Source organism: Lissotriton helveticus, chromosome 10 (assembly GCF_964261635.1).
Source record: "Lissotriton helveticus chromosome 10, aLisHel1.1, whole genome shotgun sequence".
Taxonomy (NCBI): domain Eukaryota; kingdom Metazoa; phylum Chordata; class Amphibia; order Caudata; family Salamandridae; genus Lissotriton; species Lissotriton helveticus.
The window spans coordinates 1,160,910,107-1,160,929,639 of record NC_136071.1 but is presented as its reverse complement, the minus strand read 5'-3'; the positions used below and the strand labels follow the sequence as shown (position 1 = coordinate 1,160,929,639).

At 45.5% G+C, this 19,533-nt stretch overlaps 1 protein-coding gene across 1 annotated transcript; it reads left to right on the top strand.

Moving 5' to 3' along the window:
• Positions 1-360: 360 nt before the first annotated feature.
• LOC144785665 (L-threonyl-[L-threonyl-carrier protein] 4-chlorinase-like) lies at positions 361-16,884 on the top strand. The gene is made up of 6 exons (XM_078664464.1): positions 361-608; positions 9,575-9,791; positions 10,641-10,732; positions 11,614-11,753; positions 13,726-13,830; positions 16,338-16,884. The coding sequence occupies exons 1-6, from the start codon at positions 479-481 to the stop codon at positions 16,443-16,445; spliced, it is 792 nt and encodes a 263-aa protein (XP_078520590.1). The 5' UTR covers positions 361-478; the 3' UTR covers positions 16,446-16,884.
• Positions 16,885-19,533: the final 2,649 nt, after the last annotated feature.

The window sequence follows — 19,533 nt, the reverse complement described above, 5'->3', positions numbered from 1 at the left end:
ACCCTTGGTACTTTGGTGAATCAGCTTCTTGGAAACTCCTGTGAAAGGCAAATGATCACTTTAGGTGAGCATTAATTGGCTCTTGTCCAAGTTTTGGGAGTTGTAACTTGAGTTGAGGACAGTCTCTCGTGCAAAACCAAGCCTCTTCTCTTCCTCAAAACAGTCAAAACTTGGCACAGATTTCTGAAGTAGGAGTGGGAAATTCTCCTGCTGCCATGGTCATGATTACTGTGATATGTCACCTGTTAAACCTTAATATAGAAAGGAACTCCCTAACTTTGTTTCATAGGTAGGGTGGGGCCTGAGACTCCAGAGATACATAAATAACTGAGGCAGAAGATGAAGAGGCATCCACAGCTGGCGGTGGACGATAAACCAGCCGCAACCAGCACTCCTGCACACCCCCAACAACCAGCACTCCTGCACCTTCAGAGCAAGAGGAATACACCTCCAAGAATCACCAGTTTCTACGCTCAACATGACCACTGACGCTGTGCAGATGAAGACATTCTACAGTGCCAATGGCTTCCTGAGCGGACTACCCGTGCTGGGCACCAAGGATCTTGAGGCTACCAGGATGGCCTTCGAAGAGCTGGAGAAGGAGTACGGTAAGTGCAAAGGGCAGGTCCAGTTCACAAATTGTTTTGAACACCTTTCTGTACAAATCAGTCACTTATGAGTGTAACACCCAGACCGTAATAAGGTAATGTACTTTTGCGAATGAAAAAAGATCCATCAGTGTTGCTGTATTCGAGAGAGCAGGTGTAATGTGCACTCCATCAGGTAATGGTGTCTACTCAAAATGTGGAAGTTTGTATGTAGTTATGATAAATTTGCAGATAAATTACCCCATGTCTACAGCAGAGTTCTCAGTAAATTGAACTTCTGTCCGGTGCCACCGCCTTTTAGGTTCGCCTTCAGAGAACATTTGATCTGCCTGCCAGCATCATACATGTACATTAGGTACAAAATGGTCATCATACTAGACTCAAGACTAGACCACTCTATTGACTACTTCAGAGGAAAACTAATCCAACACACTGTTCCGCACCCATATAGCACTAAAAACTAGACATACGTACTCAAGTACTTTCAAGGAACACTAACCCATCACACAGCTCTGCATCCCTGAAGCACAAAAAACTAGACCAATACACTGAGTTTTATCTTAGGAACTGAACCCCTGAAACACTAAAGACTAGACAACCACACTGAACTGCCTCTTAGGAACACTAACACAACACACTGCGATGCATCTCTGAATCCCTTGCAACTATACCACAACACTGAACTGTATCCTATGGACACTAACCCACCACACAGTTCTGCATCCCTGAAGTACTTGCAATGAGACGACCACACTGAAGTTCATCTTAGGAACACTGACCCAACATTGTGCTGCATTCATGTAGCACCTAAGACTAGACCACCACACCGAACTACTTCCAAAAAACACTACCCCAACGAACTTCATTGCATCCCTAAAGCAATAAAGACTAGATCAACATAATGAGCAGTAACCTAGGAACACTAACCCAACACACTTTGTTGTATCCCTGAAGCATTAAACACTAGACCACCACACTGAACTGTATCATAGAAACACTAACACAACACACTGTACTTCCACATTGAAATCGCTGCTGCCACTGTGCGAGCGCTAGCATTTTCTTACAGTGCTTTTAAATTCTGATGTTTATATTTTTGTATGGTGACAAGTATTTTAATTGCCTATTTTGCACAAGTACATTCTTTGCACTGAGGACGACAGCGAGTTAGGCTGCTCCTCCTTTTTTAAGATTGTTTCTGTGTTTCTTGTCACACGCTGGGCTCATTTAATACATCCACGAGGACAACAGCGAGTCAGGCTGCTCCTCTGATGCACTAGCTCTTTGGTCGCCGAATCCCGAGCTTCGTTCCACCACGGCTGTGTGCCGATTGAGTGGAGAGCTCATTGGGAGGTAGGCGGACCAATCAGGGACATACCAGCAAGCAGGAGGGCGGAGACAGGAGCCCGCTCCTCCAGCTATTTTAAGCCGGCATCGGTAAGCGCGCAGCCTTCCACATTGAAATCGCTGCTGCCACTGTGCGAGCGCTAGCATTTTCTTACAGTGCTTTTAAATTCTGATGTTTATATTTTTGTATGGTGACAAGTATTTTAATTGCCTATTTTGCACAAGTACATTCTTTGCACTGAGGACGACAGCGAGTTAGGCTGCTCCTCCTTTTTTAAGATTGTTTCTGTGTTTCTTGTCACACGCTGGGCTCATTTAATACATCCACGAGGACAACAGCGAGTCAGGCTGCTCCTCTGATGCACTAGCTCTTTGGTCACCGAATCCCGAGCTTCGTTCCACCACGGCTGTGTGCCGATTGAGTGGAGAGCTCATTGGGAGGTAGGCGGACCAATCAGGGACATACCAGCAAGCAGGAGGGCGGAGACAGGAGCCCGCGCCTCCAGCTATTTTAAGCCGGCATCGGTAAGCGCGCAGCCTTCCACGTTGAAATCGCTGCTGCCACTGTGCGAGCGCTAGCATTTTCTTACAGTGCTTTTAAATTCTGATGTTTATATTTTTGTATGGTGACAAGTATTTTAATTGCCTATTTTGCACAAGTACATTCTTTGCACTGAGGACGACAGCGAGTTAGGCTGCTCCTCCTTTTTTAAGATTGTTTCTGTGTTTCTTGTCACATGCTGGGCTCATTTAATACATCCACGAGGACGACAGCGAGTCAGGCTGCTCCTCTGATGCACTAGCTCTTTGGTCGCCGAATCCCGAGCTTCGTTCCACCACGGCTGTGTGCCGATTGAGTGGAGAGTTCATTGGGAGGTAGGCGGACCAATCAGGGACATACCAGCAAGCAGGAGGGCGGAGACAGGAGCCCGCGCCTCCAGCTACCCCCCTATTTATCATCATGTGTTGGCGAGGGCGCAGCGGACGGGCGCAGCGGGCGCGTCGATGGCGCGCCTAAGGTGCGCCTAAGGTAAGCCCGTCTGCGCCCGTCCGCGCCTGGCCCGCGCCCAGGGCCGGTCCGGCTGCCCCTTTTGCCCCACACACCTCGAGCTCTCTCACCTACAGTCGTGAAACCCTGCTCTCTTTGAATCCAGGTTCACACGCAGGTCTGAAAAGGTCCCCTCCGTGCCCGGATAGGGGATGGGAATGCAATCACTGCAATTTCCATCTCCCCTCCATCCCTATACATCGAACACAGAAAACCCAGACTGAGCCCTCAATTAAAGCCGCTCTCATCAATGCCCGCTCGATGGTGAAACATGCTGATAACATCTTTGAACTCATTGGGGATAATAATCTGGACATTTTATTCATCACGGAAACGTGGCTCAGTGACTCCTGTGCCCCAGTAGTAGAACTGGCCGTCCCACGTGGCTACCGCCTGGCCAGGGCTGATCGCACTTTAGGCAGAGGGGGCGGCACTGCTGTGGTATTCAGGGAAGCTTGGGCCTTTTCATGTGACAAATCTCTGAGTGTGCTGGATGGTGAAGCACTTGACTTTTCCTTTATTCTGTCCCCTCACTTCACCGTAGGAGGTACTCTGATTTATCGCCCACCGGGGCCGATGGGTTCCTTTCTAAGCTCCTTAGGAGATGCTGTAGCGGAACGTGTGCTACGCTTTCCAAAATTTCTCCTACTGGGAGATTTCAACATCCATTGGGATTCCACCGGTTCCCCAGATGTGCTGACCCTACAAGACCTGCTAGGTATTACACTTTTGACTCAGTGGGTCACCAAACCAACGCACTCCCATGGACATTTATTGGACCTGGTATGTTCCAACTTTAATCTGGCTCTGAAAGACCCCCAGCCGGTCACCTGGTCCGACCATGCGGTTGTCTATTTTTCCTGGGATATGGCACGACCACCACGCCACCCCTCCCCTTTGGTTGGCCCCCCAGCGAGGAAAATTAATATCCCGGGCTTGGTCGGTGCTCTTACGCATTCCCATATGGCCCTAGCAAGCAATTTAGAGGCCCAAGTGGAACTCTTTAATGCCTGGGTTAGGCGAGGAGTAGAGGCTACCTCCAAACCCGCCTCGCAAAGCCACCGACGGGTTTTGCCCTCTCAACCCTGGTATACGCCAGCGCTTAAAGAGTTAAAAAGGTCATGCAAAAAATCGGAGAGGCTCTGGAGGGCTGCTTACTCTCCACAAGCTAAAGCCGACCTCCGTCTAGTCCAAAGAGAATATTATATCGCAGTTAAGACTGCAAAAGGCACCTACTTTGCGACTAGAATCTTAAAGGCAGATAATAATGATAAGGAGATATTCGCTATTGTACAAAGCTTTCTGTCACCTCTTGCGGAGCAAAAAAAGATTCCGGTTTCCACAGACCGATGTGAGGAGATCTCCTCCTTTTTTATTAACAAAATTAAGCTTATTGAGGAGGGATTTGCCTTGAGTCCCGTTACAACTCTTCCGGTGGAGGAGATGTCCGTCTCTCTCTCGAATAACTGCCTCGCCAACTTTACTTTGGCCGATCAATCGGACATTCTTACTGTGTTGAAATCTCTTAAATCAGGCTCCCCTGCGGACCCTTGCCCGGCAAGAGTTTTGGCTGGAGTTGCAGACTATGTAGTGACAGAAGTTACAGCTATAATTAACTGCTCACTGCAATCCGCAACGGTACCCAGGCTATGGAAGCAAGCGAAACTTCTGCCCCTCCTAAAGAAACCTTCAGCTGACCCTCTTGTCGCTGCAAACTACCGTCCCATCTCTTTGCTCCCGGCATTGGCCAAAGTCTGCGAAAAGGTGATCTTTCGGCAGTTGAACACCTTTGTGGAGGAGTCTGGGGTACTTCACCCAGCTCAATCAGGCTTTAGGGCCTCCTTCAGTACGGAGACAGCCCTGGTAGAGGAGGTGGAAGCCATCAGGGAGTGCACGGACAAGGGTGGCAGAGCGGCGCTGATTTTATTGGACCTCTCTGCTGCCTTTGATACGGTCCCACACCAACTCCTCCTAGCCCGCCTCACTGACATCGGCCTCACGGGGGCCGCTTGGTCTTGGTTGGAGTCATTCTTGGACTCACGGTACCAGCAAGTTTGGATGCCCCCACACTCTTCCTCGGCCAGGCTAGTTCAGACGGGGGTCCCACAGGGCTCTACTTTGAGCCCACTACTTTTTAACATCTATATGACCCCGCTGATCTACTTGGCCAAGAGGCTGGGTGCGAAAATAATGGCATATGCCGACGACACCCAGCTTTTGTTCACTTGGGGTAACTCACAATTAGAAACGACCGCAGCACAAAGGTGCCTGGCGGCCGTGTTCACCTGGCTGGCTCAGGCCAAGCTGAAATGCAACGAGGGTAAATCGGAGATCATATTATATGGCCACTTTCCCAACCAATTTACTGAACTGATCTGGCCTCCCGATTTCCCCCGTCCCCTCTCTGAGGGGGGCCCGGCCAAGAATCTGGGCATCTGGTTTAATGAAGATTTGAGGTTCTCAGAGCAGATAAAAAGACTGATGGGTGCCTGCTTTGGGACCCTTAAATCCCTGAGCAGATTCTTTCCCTTATTGCCCCAACCGGCAAAAGAAACGGTTGCCAGAGCCCTTATACTGTCCCGCCTAGACTACGCCAATGCTCTCTATCTGGGCTCCCCCTCCTATTTGCTAAACAGGCTGCAGATCATACAAAATGCGGCGGCGAGACTTTTGCTGGGCATTCCCAGACGCATTAGCATAAGATCCCAACTGGCTTCCCTTCATTGGCTTCCAGTGGCCCAAAGAGTTCAATTTAAAGCTCTGGTTCTCACCCACCGAGCACTACATGATAACGGCCCAGTCTATCTCAGGGAAAGAGTGACGCTTCATGTGCCAAGCAGACATCTCAGATCTGCCTCCCAACGCCTGCTGGTAATACCGCGCTTTAGGCGCACCTGATTGGGCGGCCAATCTTTTTCAGTCAGAGCAGCTACCCTCTGGAATGCCCTTCCGTTCATTCTCAGGGACACCAGAGACCTTAGCCGTTTTAAAAAGCTTCTTAAAACTCACCTTTTTAACCAAGTTCACTAAAATTATGCTGTGCTTCCTTATGTGATTTCTCTGTGGTTTTCGCGCCAGGATACTCAAGAGTAATTGTGCGCGTAATAAATACCCATATAACATAACATAACTGTACTGCACCCCTGAAGCAATAAAGACTAGCCAACCAAACTGAACTTCATTTTAGGAAAACTAACCCACCACAGTTTGTTGCATCCTTGAAACACTTAAAACTAGACCACCACCCTGAACTGCATCTGAAGAACACTAACCCAAAACTACACAGCATTCATGTAGCACTTAAGACTAGACTACCACACTGAACTACCTCGTAGGAACACTACCTCAACATCCCTGGAGCACTAAAGACTAGACCACCACACTGAACTGAACCCCAAGAACACTAATCCAACACACATCCCTGTATCCCTGAAGCATTTAACACTAGACCATCACTCTGAACTGTATCTTATAAACACTAACCCAACACACTGTGCTGCATCCCTGAGGTACTAAACACTAGACCACCACACTGAGCTGCACCCTACGAGCACCTACCTACCACCCTGTTCTGCACCATGAGGTACTAATGGCTAGACCACCACACTGAACCCTAATCTCACAGGTTGCACTGCAACCATAACGCTGATAGACTTGTCCACCAGAGTGAACCAGATCCTAGGTACAATAACCCCATTGGGTGCCCTTCAACCATTAAAAGACTAGACCACGACAAAGAACTACATACTAGGAACACTGACCCAAAACACTGAGCTGCATCCTATGGACACTAGCCTATCACACTGCACTGCATCAGAGGGCCACCAATCAAGAAATTAGTGATTACTTTAGTGATTGCACACTCATGAAATGATTACGCACTTGTATAGCGCACGACTACCCGTAGGCATCTCGGCGCTTGTACGAATACCGCCGAGGAACCCTTCCTGGCCTTTCCCTGTGAGGAGCCCACTCCTGGGCACCCCCAAGGTGAAGTCAGGCATCCTCAGCATTGTTGGGGCTGTTGTAGAGATTAAGCAAGCTATTGTCCAGAGGTGCAGAGTGGGACTCCATGATTGGAATAGGCACAGAAGCGAGAATAATCAGGTCCGAGGAAATGAAGCCTGAGACCCGCCGAGGCGGGAATTGAACCCTGGTCCTAGCCAAACTACTACATCAGGGTCTGCCGCTCCAACCATTGAGCCACACTTCTCTAAATATATTATGACTGCAGAAAAATTAAGAGTAATTTTGAAAAAACGGTCACTGCAACTAAGAGTGAGCATGGGGGTCACACTAGTGAACAACACCTTATGAATATTGTGCAAGGTGCCTTATTCTGGGCAAAAAGGCTCACACTGAAATTATGTTTCCAACCGAGGGAATGTATGTTTACATCGGATTAGAAGACCATTCTACCTCCAGCAAGCACCACTGCAGAAGAAAATACTCACAACCAAATGCTCATAAAATGAGTTTCGCCCTTTCACCATGTTTACTTTTGAGCTTTTCTGGCGACTAATGTTTATTGGCATGTTCACAAAATACAACATGCACTCCAACAAAAGGGCCTTCGTCCATCCTTTGAATAAATCTAAGCTTCCTCTATTTTAAGCAAAAGACAGACCTTGGCTTTGTAGGTGTGCTTGCATCTATGTGCAGGTGTCATTATTGTGATTGCAATGTTATACACAGTCAGAGCAGAGAAGCTTCTCACAGGAACACCTGGCCTCAACAGCAATATTCACCTTTGACGACAGAGGGAGGGGGTGACAGGGGTAAGTCACCGGAGACACTCCCAAATCTTTCATAATTGTAATTATGTGTAAAAGTGCAAATTAAACTATACAGAACGGCATTCATTCTCCCCCACCCCCCAATTTGAATCTGTCCTGAGCCAAGCCCACCAGACCCCAGTGTTCAGTGTTTACAACCTTAGGCTCGAAATGCTGTTGCAGCATTAATAGTGTCTGTCAAAGGAGGTTTGAGCTACATCAAATACCCAGGGTCACCGGATTTATGCGGCAAAGGAGGGCCAAATTATGACAGATGACCAGATATCGTTTGCAAAGGACCTACCGCTGCCCAGCATCATGTGTGTCCGTGTTTTAGTCACTGTTGATCGATTTGAGGTAGTAACATTTTTTTCTGTTAAAATCTTCAAATTATGCAGCAGATGATGGATTAGGTGGCAACTGCGACAAACTCATAACTCTGCCGAGGCCACTAGACTGGGGTGTGGTCTTGATGCATCCTAGGGAAGTAGCGATTAAATCACGCCTCAGATTGACCCAGTTCAAGATCCTTCATAGGACCTATTTTGATAGAGTGCGCCTGCATAAAATGGGGAGAGTGCCTGATCCATGTTGTTTGCGCTGTGGTCATGATAGGGGGGACTTCATTCACACGATTTGGTCCTGACGAACATTCAAACCTATTGGGGGAGGTCCTGTCAGAACTGGGGGAGGTGCTGGAGACGGTCATACCCTTAGACCCTAAGCTTGTACTTCTGGGAGTAACGATTGATATAGAATTGGCTTGCCCATTGCTGATTTTTCTGGTGCTAGCCTTGGTGGTGGCCAAGAGGGACGTGGCCCGGAAGTGGGGGGCGCCTGACATACCTCAGTTGGAGGAATGGAGGAGGGGCATGGACCTGTACATGGCGGCCGAAAGAGTCACATACAAAGCGAGAGGGTACCCGAAGAAGTTTGGTAGGGTGTGGGGCTTTGATGTGACCTGGAGGCATGAACATGTGGTCGCCATTGATCGGATAGGGATAGGGGAGCTGGAGCTACTATTGTTCTGGACTTGGGCGGAAATCCTGGATGAACTATTGGAAATAGGAAACTGTATCCTTTAACAAGAGATGGGAGGGGAGGGTGGAGTGTTGGGGACGTGGAGGTGTTGCTCAATAATGACATGCTTGTTGTTTGCTTTTACACTGCAAAAAGTCAATACAACAGTTTTTTTTTTTTAAACCCAGCCGAGGAGACTGAATTACATAAGTTCAGTGTCACTAAAATACTCAAAGCAGGAATATTGATTGCAGCGGTGACATTAGCAGCTGGATTTGAAAATATGCTGGCACAACATTCGCCTTTTTGTGAATTGCAAACCTGCCCATGTCACCCAAAAATCTTGCTGTCTGAAAAATGCAAAATCAATTTGTCATAAAAAACAAATTGGTTTTTTAAACACCAACTTTAGATGTTATTACGTACTTCAGTTCTTAAAAAAACAATCTGTTTATCAGAGAAAACAGCTGATTTTTTAAAAACAATTACAAAAAGTGTTTCTCTAAAATAGAAATTGTCAATTGTAAATGCATTCGATATGCTCCCCATATTACATGTTTTGAAAATACATTTTTCAGCTCAATTCACAATTTATGTAAATAAGAAAAAATAACATTTGCCCATTCTTTCTTAGCATGGATGACAACCCTACCGGAATTGGCCACGTGCATCTTGTGACCCTATAATCCATAGGATCACTTGCCTGAGCCTCCCCTTAGCACAGGAAGCTGTGGTGTTTGTTTACTCAGTGAATGTTTCTTCCTTGTGTTACACAGGTAAGGCGCACACCCAGTACAGCCTGCATAATATCCACCTAGCCCACCCTTGGGTGATGGACCTGGCCGCCCACCCGGACCTCCTGAAGGTCATCACTGCTGTGCTGGGACCAGATATAATCCTGCTGGACTCCCGGTTCATCTGTAAATACCCCTCCTCCGACATTCCACACACAGAGGACGCGGCACCCTACGTGGCCTGGCACCAGGACATCAAGTAAGCAAACGCGCAGGCGCACCCGTTCATCATACGTTTGGGGCTTAAACTAGAGGTCTGTAAAATTGCAACTGTGCAGGTCTCATTGGTGGCAAATTCATCATTTTATAATTGCAGGGAACTTGGAAATTTTAAGTGTTCTTTTTTTCTGGAAAATAATGGCCAACGGTTTCTAAAAACTCTCACTCTATTAAGTTTATTTATTTATTTATTTATTTAATGAGTTTTATATAGCGCTGGCTAGACCCGAGGGTATCGGAGCGCTTTACATGAGATTCAACAATGTTACACAGTTACTTCAGATACAATTACATTAGGTACAGACAAAAACATTTATGGAGCATAAAAGACTAGGAAATGAAGTGAAAGATGGGTAAGGGGTAGGGTAGAAGGGATACGACAGAGGGACGAAGGGAAAGTCTGCCCAAGGTCCGGCTGGGTGGGTGACGGCCGAGAGGGAAGTCCACAGCCCATCTCCTCTATAGCTATCCAGTTGCTCCACCGGGCATCGGCCAAATGGCTAGGTCTCCACGGCAAAACATTTAAAGAGCATAGAAGATAAGATGAACGGAGTGTAGGGGGGATGGGGGGGGTAGGGTAAAGAGGTGAGAAGGAGGGGCATTTTACAAAAAGTCTAGTTACAACTCCGTTCTCTCACGAAACTGATGGTTCGCTGACATTATGTCTCGCAGTTAATTATCATGCATAGTGAGTACCAGAAATCATTATTACAGGCATTATGTGAGGGGCATTACTAGCTTAACTGCTTTGACAATATCAAACCTGAACTAGGATGTATTGGCGTTTATTTAATGTATTACAGCTGGTCTTTCTGTTTACCCTTCACAGGTATTGGGGTTTCGAGGGCGGGCCAGTGGCTTCAGTGTGGCTCGCCCTGGATGACGTGGACACAGAAAATGGTGTCCTTCAGGTTATTCCAGGTATGGATTTATGTCTATGTGGATGGCATTAGGCAGAGAGCCCTGGGCAAACTGAGAAGGAGAGACCTCCCTTGCTTTCAGCAAAGAGTTCTTGTGTCATAAAGAGCAACTTGGCGAAGGTTATGAAGTTGGGGGAGTGTCCATATAATGATTGGGTTCCCTCAGCGGGGAGAGAGGGTTAAGGTTGGACACCTGAAGAATAGTTGCATCAGTTGGATGTTGATGAGGGTCTCAGACAGAAGACAGAGGGCCCAATTCACTTTCTCATGTTCAGCAATGCATCTATCAGCTGTGATGCCACCTGGACTCAAATAACTTACCAACATTGGGAATTCTGGAAATCAACACACAAGGGGCAGCAGAATCCTGTCACAGCAGCAGACCTTCCTCTGAAACAGCCTTCCTCCAGGTCTCTCATCTTAGACAACACTTTCCCTAGTTCCAGTAGCAACTAAAAAAACTCTTCCTACAAACCTTATGTTGGTTATCTTCTTGAGTGCCAACAATACATTCACCAATCCATTCTCAGCCATGAGCGCTCCTCAACCAGCCTTCTCCTCCTGAGCATCCATCTTCTGAAGCACTCTTCATTCTATGTGGTAACTTTATAAGTCCTACCTAACACCACACAATTGCATCCCTCTAATTATTATGAAGGTAGAGGCACAATAGTACCCAGAAGCATGAGAGTGATGGGTGAGGTAGCTGGAAGAGGAGAGAGGAGTAGGCATGTGATGGTCCCTAGATGGAGGCTTGTGGAAGAGGCAGGACACAGTTGTTCATGTACTGCCCTTTCACGTTGAGAATTTGTGGCTGGGGTACAGAGGTGGTCGGGGCATGAAACAATGAAAATGTTTACACTCAATCTGTGTCCTGTGTAGGAAGTCACACGCGGGGCATCCTGGAACACCAAACAGCCATTAACCCAGGAAACATGCTAACTGCTAATCAAGAGATTCCCCGACATCTGGTGGATGCAGAGAACGCGGTGGAGTGCCCTCTCAAAGCTGGACAGATGTCGGTAAGTGCACCTTGCGCTTTTGTTCTCCTGTACATTGTATTTTAACTCATTGATCAACTGACTTACTTTAGTCATTTGTCTACTGCACAGTTCCCTAACAGAGTCTCTAGGGATTGGTGACCTAGAACAGTTGCCTAGAATAAATGAGCCTTGAGCAGGTGGCTTAAGGAAGTAGCTGCAGGGACTGTCTGTAAATTTAAAAAAGACCTATCAAGGCAAAAGCATCCTAAATGGAGATTTTTCTCTTTGATTTGGTGAAGCAGGAGTCCTAAGAATGCACAACTGAGAACACCTGGCCACCCTAGATAATAGATGTATCAGTCAGGCATGATTTAAAGAGAGTCTACTCTTTGATTGAGAACCAATGAAGTTGTGAGCATCTTAAATTGATCTTCAACTTTAAACTATGCACCAGGTGAACGTCACATATCGCATCCACTGTAGTCTATGTATAGTCGACCAAAGGAGTTCAGCATACACTTTGCATCACCTTTAGTCTATACAAGGCAGACTTAGGGTGATAACCACACAGCTTGCATCCCCTTTGTTCTGTGTATGGCTGACTTAGAGAGATCAGTATACATCTTGCACCACTTGTAGTTTATGTGTGGCAGACCTGGGGAGATTAGAATATACCTTCCCTCGCCTACTATCTACATATATGAATGTTAATCTTAGGGAGGTCAGCATACACCTTGTATCACATATAGTCTATCTAGTATATATGACAGATTTAGAGAAATCAGCAAACTCCTTTCATCGCCTAAAGCCTATGTATAATATAAATAAACCAGCACTGTCTCACTTGGAGTTGATCACTGCTTCAACAATATTTGCCCAATGTAACAGGGAGGACAAATGCATGAATTCTTACCAAACTGGACCCCTGCATATGATTAAATAACATTAATAGACTATATGATGCCTCAAAGTCACTGGTCTGTGACCCAGAAGTCACTAGCCCTTTCTTTTAGAAAAGCTACAATTGACGTCAGATCATTCTCTTTCTATACATCCAAATTCTCTACATATCTATCTATTAAGTCTAGAATGTTTATGCTATAATTCCAAGTTAATTCTAATTATAGTTGCAGCAAGCCCAATACTGTAAAAAAACAAACCTTCAGGAGCATTACTGACTTTTGCTTAGCCCATGATCTTACGAGAGTATAACTGCCATTGGTCCATTTAAAGTGAACACAACATTCCACAAACATCATGAAGTGGTGACATGACAAACCAAGGCACTGACAAGAAACAAAAGAAGAGAGGACAAAAACTACCTATTTCATAGCGAAAGTGATTTTCTGACTGATGGAGGACTTTTGTATTATTATGTTAGTGTTCAAATGGTACTCTCCTAATGTCACTTATTCCCTCAACTTCAGTATCTTCTAAAAATAGGAACAATTCATATCAAATTCTGGAGTTTAAACTAATGCAAATTGACAGTTCGATGAATTCTTATTGTAACATACACTGTAAAACGTAACAGCACATTCTTTGCATAATTGCTCACTTCCCTAGGAAAAAGATAATATTCAGAAAATATTAATACTAGAGGATATGTACATTTCGAAATTGTTTTCAGATTGTGTTACATTTCTTGATTGACAATTCTACTGCAGGGAAAACAGGTCTGTGGAATTTCCTGTGGTATTATGACATGATTTGTAAGTTCACTATCAAGAGTACATTCCAAATGTTTCTATTTTGGGCATAAATATTGTACCAGTAGTCTTAGTCTGCCATTTTCCCACATATGTGCTAATATATTAATTGCCTGGATCTGAACCTTGATGTGCTAATGATCTCTCATAATAGAAAGGTGTAACTATGAAGAAGTACATATTGACTGCAAGTAAGGACTGCAATTCCCAATGCTCTTCTTCGTCCTCAGGTCCATCTTCTTAAAACCTCAAATGTGCCTGTCCTCTCCTAAATATTTAATATCATCATCTTGTCCTTCCAGATCCACGATGGGCTGACCGTCCATGCGAGCGAGCCGAACATGTCCCACAGGAGAAGATGTGGATTTGTGATCCGTTATATCCCCACTAGAGCCTATCCCGTGATGGTGAGTAGAGTCGAAGGATCTCAGAATTGGACAAACTATCAACCAGTTCAGGTGCAAGCCCTGTCGACCAGAAATCAAACTTAGAATAGTTGATACAATTTCCGTGGCCACTTTGAAAATTCAGATCTTTTACAATTTCTATAGATTTGGAAGATGTTTCTGAAAGTGAGAATCTGCTGCCCTGGTACCTTTTGGGACAATTTTTGTACACATCTGTATGAAATCCTAATAGTTTCTGGCGCCTGTACATGCAGCCCCAGAGTCAGCCTTTAATTGTCTGTGAACTGTTAAATGCTTTTGCAATAATTTAAAACGCATAAATAGAAAGTAGTTTTGTATTCAATGTACGAAAAATGAAGAACAATTGCTTTACTTATTGGGGATGCCAGTAGGCATCCACATATAAGCAGCAGAACATTCTCATATACCACATAGTTTCCTACAAAATGGAAGCTGTACCATTAGCATAGTGCGTCACCAGGCACTAAGCTCAAAAGGGAACAAAACACAGCTTCAAATGAGGACAAATGTATCATTTTGTAAGCAATTGCCTAGCATTTACGATTTCTGGAATCCAGGGTAGGGGTTTATGATGGATCATAGTGGAGTTTAGTGGACGCCTGGGAAGGTGTTTATGATGGTGGATCCTAGTGGAGTTTAGTGGACGCCTGGGAAGGTGTTTATGATGGTGGATCCTAGTGGAGCTTAGTGGACTCCTGGGAAGGTGTTTATGATGGTGGAGCTGGAGCTTAGTGGACTCCTGGACAAGTGTTTATGATGGTGGAGCTGGAGCTTAGTGGACTCCTGGGAAGGTGTTTATGATGGTGGATTCTAGTGGAGCTTAGTGGACTCCTGGGAAGGTGTTTATGATGGTGAACCTGGAGCTTAGTGGACTCCTGGGAAGGTGTTTTTGATGGTGGAGCTGGAGCTTAATGGACTCCTGGAAAAGTGTTTATGATGGTGGAGCTGGAGCTTAGTGGACACCTGGGAAGGTGTTTATGATGGTGGATCCTAGTGGAGCTTAGTGGACTCCTGTGAAGGTGTTTATGATGGTGGATCCTAGTGGAGCTTAGCGGACTCCTGGAAAAGTGTTTATGACGGTGGAGCTGGAGCTTAGTAGACTCCTGGGAAGGTGTTTATGATGGTGGAGCTTAGTGGAGCTTAGTGGACTCCTAGGAAGTTGTTTGTGTACGCGAAGCTTAGTGGACTTCTGTAAAGATGTTCTTGATGGTGGATCCTAGTGGAGCTTAGTGTACTCCTGGGAAGGTGGTTATGATGGTGGGTGTGACTGGAGCTTAGTAGACTCTTGAAAAGGTTTTTATGATAGTGGAACTTAGTGGAGCTTAGTGGACCCCTGGGAAGGTGTTTATGATGGTGGATCCTAGTGGAGCTTAGTGGACTCCTGGGAAGGTGTTTATGATGGTGGATCCTAGTGGAGCTTAGTGTACTCCTGGGAAGGTGTTTATGATGGTGGAGCTTAGTGGACTCCTGGGAAGGTGTTTATGATGGTGGAACTTAGTGGAGCCTAGTGGACTCCTGGGAAGGTGTTTATGATGGTGGATCTTAGCGGAGCTTAGTGGACTCCTGGGAAGGTGTTTATGATGGTGGATCCTAGTGGAGCTTAGTGGACTCCTGGGAAGGTGTTTATGATGGTGGATCCTAGTGGAGCTTAGTGGACTCCTGGGAAGGTGTTTATGATGGTGGAACTTAGAGGAGCTTAGTGGACTCCTGGAAAGGTGTTTATGATGGTGGAGCTGGAGGTTAGTGGACTCCTGGGAAGGTGTTTGTGATGGCGGAGCTTAGCGGACTTTTGTAAAGGTGTTCTTGCTGGTGGATCTTAGTGGAGCTTAGTGCACTCCTGGGAAGGTGTTTATGATGGTGGATCCTAGTGGAGCTTAGTGGACTCCTGGGAAGGTGTTTATGATGGTGGACCTTAGTGGAGCTTAGTGGACTCCTGGAAAGGTGTTTATGATGGTGGAGCTGGAGGTTAGTGGACTCCTGGGAAGGTGTTTGTTATGGCGGAGCTTAGCGGACTTTTGTAAAGGTGTTCTTGCTGGTGGATCTTAGTGGAGCTTAGTGCACTCCTGGGAAGGTGTTTATGATGGTGGATCCTAGTGGAGCTTAGTGGACTCCTGGGAAGGTGTTTATGATGGTGGATCCTAGTGGAGCTTAGTGGACTCCTGGGAAGGTGTTTATGATGGTGTATCCTAGCGGAGCTTAATTTACTCCTAAGAAGATGTTTATGATGGTGGATCTTAGTGGTTTGCTGAGGTTCTGTTGTTGGAAATAAAACCTCTAAATGTGGCTGGGAAACCTCGAAGTGGTTTAACAGATGTTTATTACTGTCCACTTCTAAATGAGCCCTCAATTCTTGAATTTCATTGCAGAGTTAGCAGGATCTTATGTGAGTCATTAAACAATGATTGGTGGTCCTGTGGGAATGGCTCAAATGTCTGCCAATGCTAACCCCTCTCATCCTGATGTTGTTCTCTACTCTATGATTCTAGGACCCAGAGCGCCCTCGCTCCTTTCCTGCCACAGTTCTGGTCGCCGGAACAGATGACTACAAGCAGTTTGAAGATCATGCACCCAGTTTCTTCTGCAAGGCTTCCTGAACCACAGGGACACTTCTGGCAGCAGAGCACTGACGGAAAAGCACTATCCCTCCTACTGCACATGGGGATCAATTATCGAAATTGATATTCAATGAATGATGGAGCAATGTCGCTAATTTCCACTATAGATTGAAACTCATACCTCAGGCAACACTTTTTGTATTGGACATGCTAAATAAAGGATATAAAGTCCAGTAATGTCGGATTCTCACCACACTGTGAAACATACTGTTAACATAAATATTATATATTTCAGAACTCAGAAAATTGAACAGTTTTTTAATATTACACTTTTATTAGACAACTGAGATATGGACCATGGACACCCTAAACTGTACTTGTGTTGTGAATTCTCTGATGCTTGTCATTATTATATTTATTAAAGATGTTTATATAGTTTTGAATCAATAAGCAGTGTATTAAATATGTATAATTCCAATGCATTATGAGTCCTTGTATGTGTACTGCATCTATAAATTCAATCAGCTTCTCAAATTCATATACATTCTGTTCGGGATGCAACCCAGCTGCTGAGAAATGCTATGCATTTGTGCCCTGGTACAGACAGCAAGACCCATATCCCTCACCCACATATTGCTGCTGCTCCTCCTTGATGGAGCAATACCAAAGGGGATGATGGACAGAGCGTTTGAGCAAATCAAACACTCACCCCCAGTCAACTGATCTGGGTTTAATCCATCATCATTCTTTAACTCACTCTACCACCCTGGTTCAGACATGTCCATATGCAAATCAGTCTGACTTTGTGCCTCATGGGAACAGTCCAGCCTGAACTGCCAAGCCATGCCTTCCCTGGGCCGGAAACAAGCATCCTGGGACCGGTTTCGGGTTCATAACCCTTATCAGCCATGCTATCTTGAATCCAGTGGCAAAGTGAGTAAGGGACCCACATCTGGGAATACCCTGCCAACTTAGGGCAAATAAAGCGATACGAAAGGGGATGATGGACGGAGCGTTGGAGCAAATCAAACACTCACCCCCAGTCAACTGATCTGATCTGATGGAGTATCAGAGAAGAATTACTGTGTCCAGTGCCTCTGGAAGATGATGTCTGAGAGCCTCTTGCATGAACTAGATACCCCAACCCTCCCGTGGGCACAGGTAGTGCCAATGTGAAGTCAGACAGTGGAGTGCAACATATCAGTTACACTATTAACTCTCATTCATGGTATTCCATGTCCTTAGAGATCAGCCCTGTGGTTGATCTGCTGTTAAAGGGCTTTGAGACAAAAGAAAGAAGGAACAGTTCAATGGAACAGTATAAATTCCTCCAAGTCAACGCCTCAATCACATAATATTGAGGTTAAAAAAATCTAAGGGGGTGTGGTATGGAAGAAATCAGAATTTGTGATATTAATTTGCAAACATTGACTCACTCTAGGTGAACAGATCTACCATCAAAAACGTCATGGGCATAGAAGTTGATTGCCGGAGAACCAAAGAAGCCAAAATATATTTATTATCGAAGCTAGAGTTGAGGGAACACATCTGGTAATATTGCTAGAGGTTGATAGGGCCTGATGCTTAGATAGTAGATGTTTTTTCTGATTTGGCAAGGGACTGGATGCTTCCAGCTACTTCTCCTAGCCAGCAGCCCTGAATCAGTGTCACATCATGCATGAATATGCAAAGTTTGGGTTGCAGAAGCATCTTGTTATGGGTAGAATGACCAGATAATGGTAGAGAATTCTGTAGGGTAATAATCTAAATGCAAAGTGGTTTTTAAGAGGCGGTGCTTTCTAGGGGGTTTAATACCTCAGCAGCAAGAGGTGAGTTTCTTTAACCCCTTCCATACTGCCGTCGGCTCTTGGCCGACGGCAGCACTACCTCCCCAGTGCTGCCGTCAGCCAATGGCCGACGCGGCCCCACCCGTTTTGCGGAAGTGTCGCACTTCCGTAAAATCACAGGCGCAGTAAACGGGTTAAACAAGTCTTGGTCAAAGAAAGCTTCCATCAATGATAGGGACATCATGGAACACTGAGATACCTGTGCCCACTCTCTGAGGTACACTGAACTAAGCATGGGCGTAAAATCCGTCCGCTCGCGGAATTTGCGAATTTTTGACAAATTTGCGTTCCCCGAATCGCGCTAATTTGTCAAAAAATTCGCAATTCGCAAGCTTGCGGATTTTTTTGCTTGGTCGCGAGACTTTTTGTCCGCGAGCATGCAAAAACGGACGCAAACATGCAATTGCACAACGCGAGCATGCAACTAGCCCATGTACGACCGCATGGGTAACCTCGCGGTACCGCGCTGAAAAAATCCCGCGAACATGCAAAAAGCCCCGCGAACACGCAAAAAGCCCAGCGAACACGCAAAAAGCCCCGCAAACACACCAAAAAAAAATTCGCAAATTTGCGGATTTTGCGGACTGCGAATTTGCTTTCACGCGAATTTGTGTACCGCGAATTCGCAAATTTCGCCCATACTTACACTGAACCACCCACCCTGTTTTATTACACTAATATAAGTATTCTCATTTCACAGGATCTAAGTTATTGACCTTGTTAGCAGTAGATAGCAAGAACAATTGTACTCAAGTGTAAATATTGGATGCGAAAACAACCAATAAATAACTTTTGAGCAGTGTACAGTTTATTATTTGCACCCTATGTACAATTTAACTTTAAATTCACTGTTTTGGAACAGTGAAATCTGCCAGCTAGAATCTGATGCTAAATGTGAGCACAAATCAAGTGCATGAACTGTTTAAACTTGTCCCTTAACAGGCACTGGTGTTTATACAAGTGAAAATGCCATTATGCCCATTGTAACACTTCCACGTGGGCAGAAGTTACTCAGAAAATGTACTATTGCCAGACAGTAGGAAGATTGTGCAAATTGATTGAGGAATTCAGGAAAGGTGATATTGACTAAGGTTTCCTTGGAGAAGTAATTCTTTTATTGATGATGGCTGTAAGGAGCTCCTCGCCCTGTCTGGTATGGCAGCACCCTCAGGGGTCCCTGCTTGCTCACGTTTCTCTCCACTAAGTTGTTTTTCCCCCTTTTCTTGCCACTGCCAATGTTTCTTTCTTTTTACTGTATTTGTTGGTGCCAGTGCTTGTTT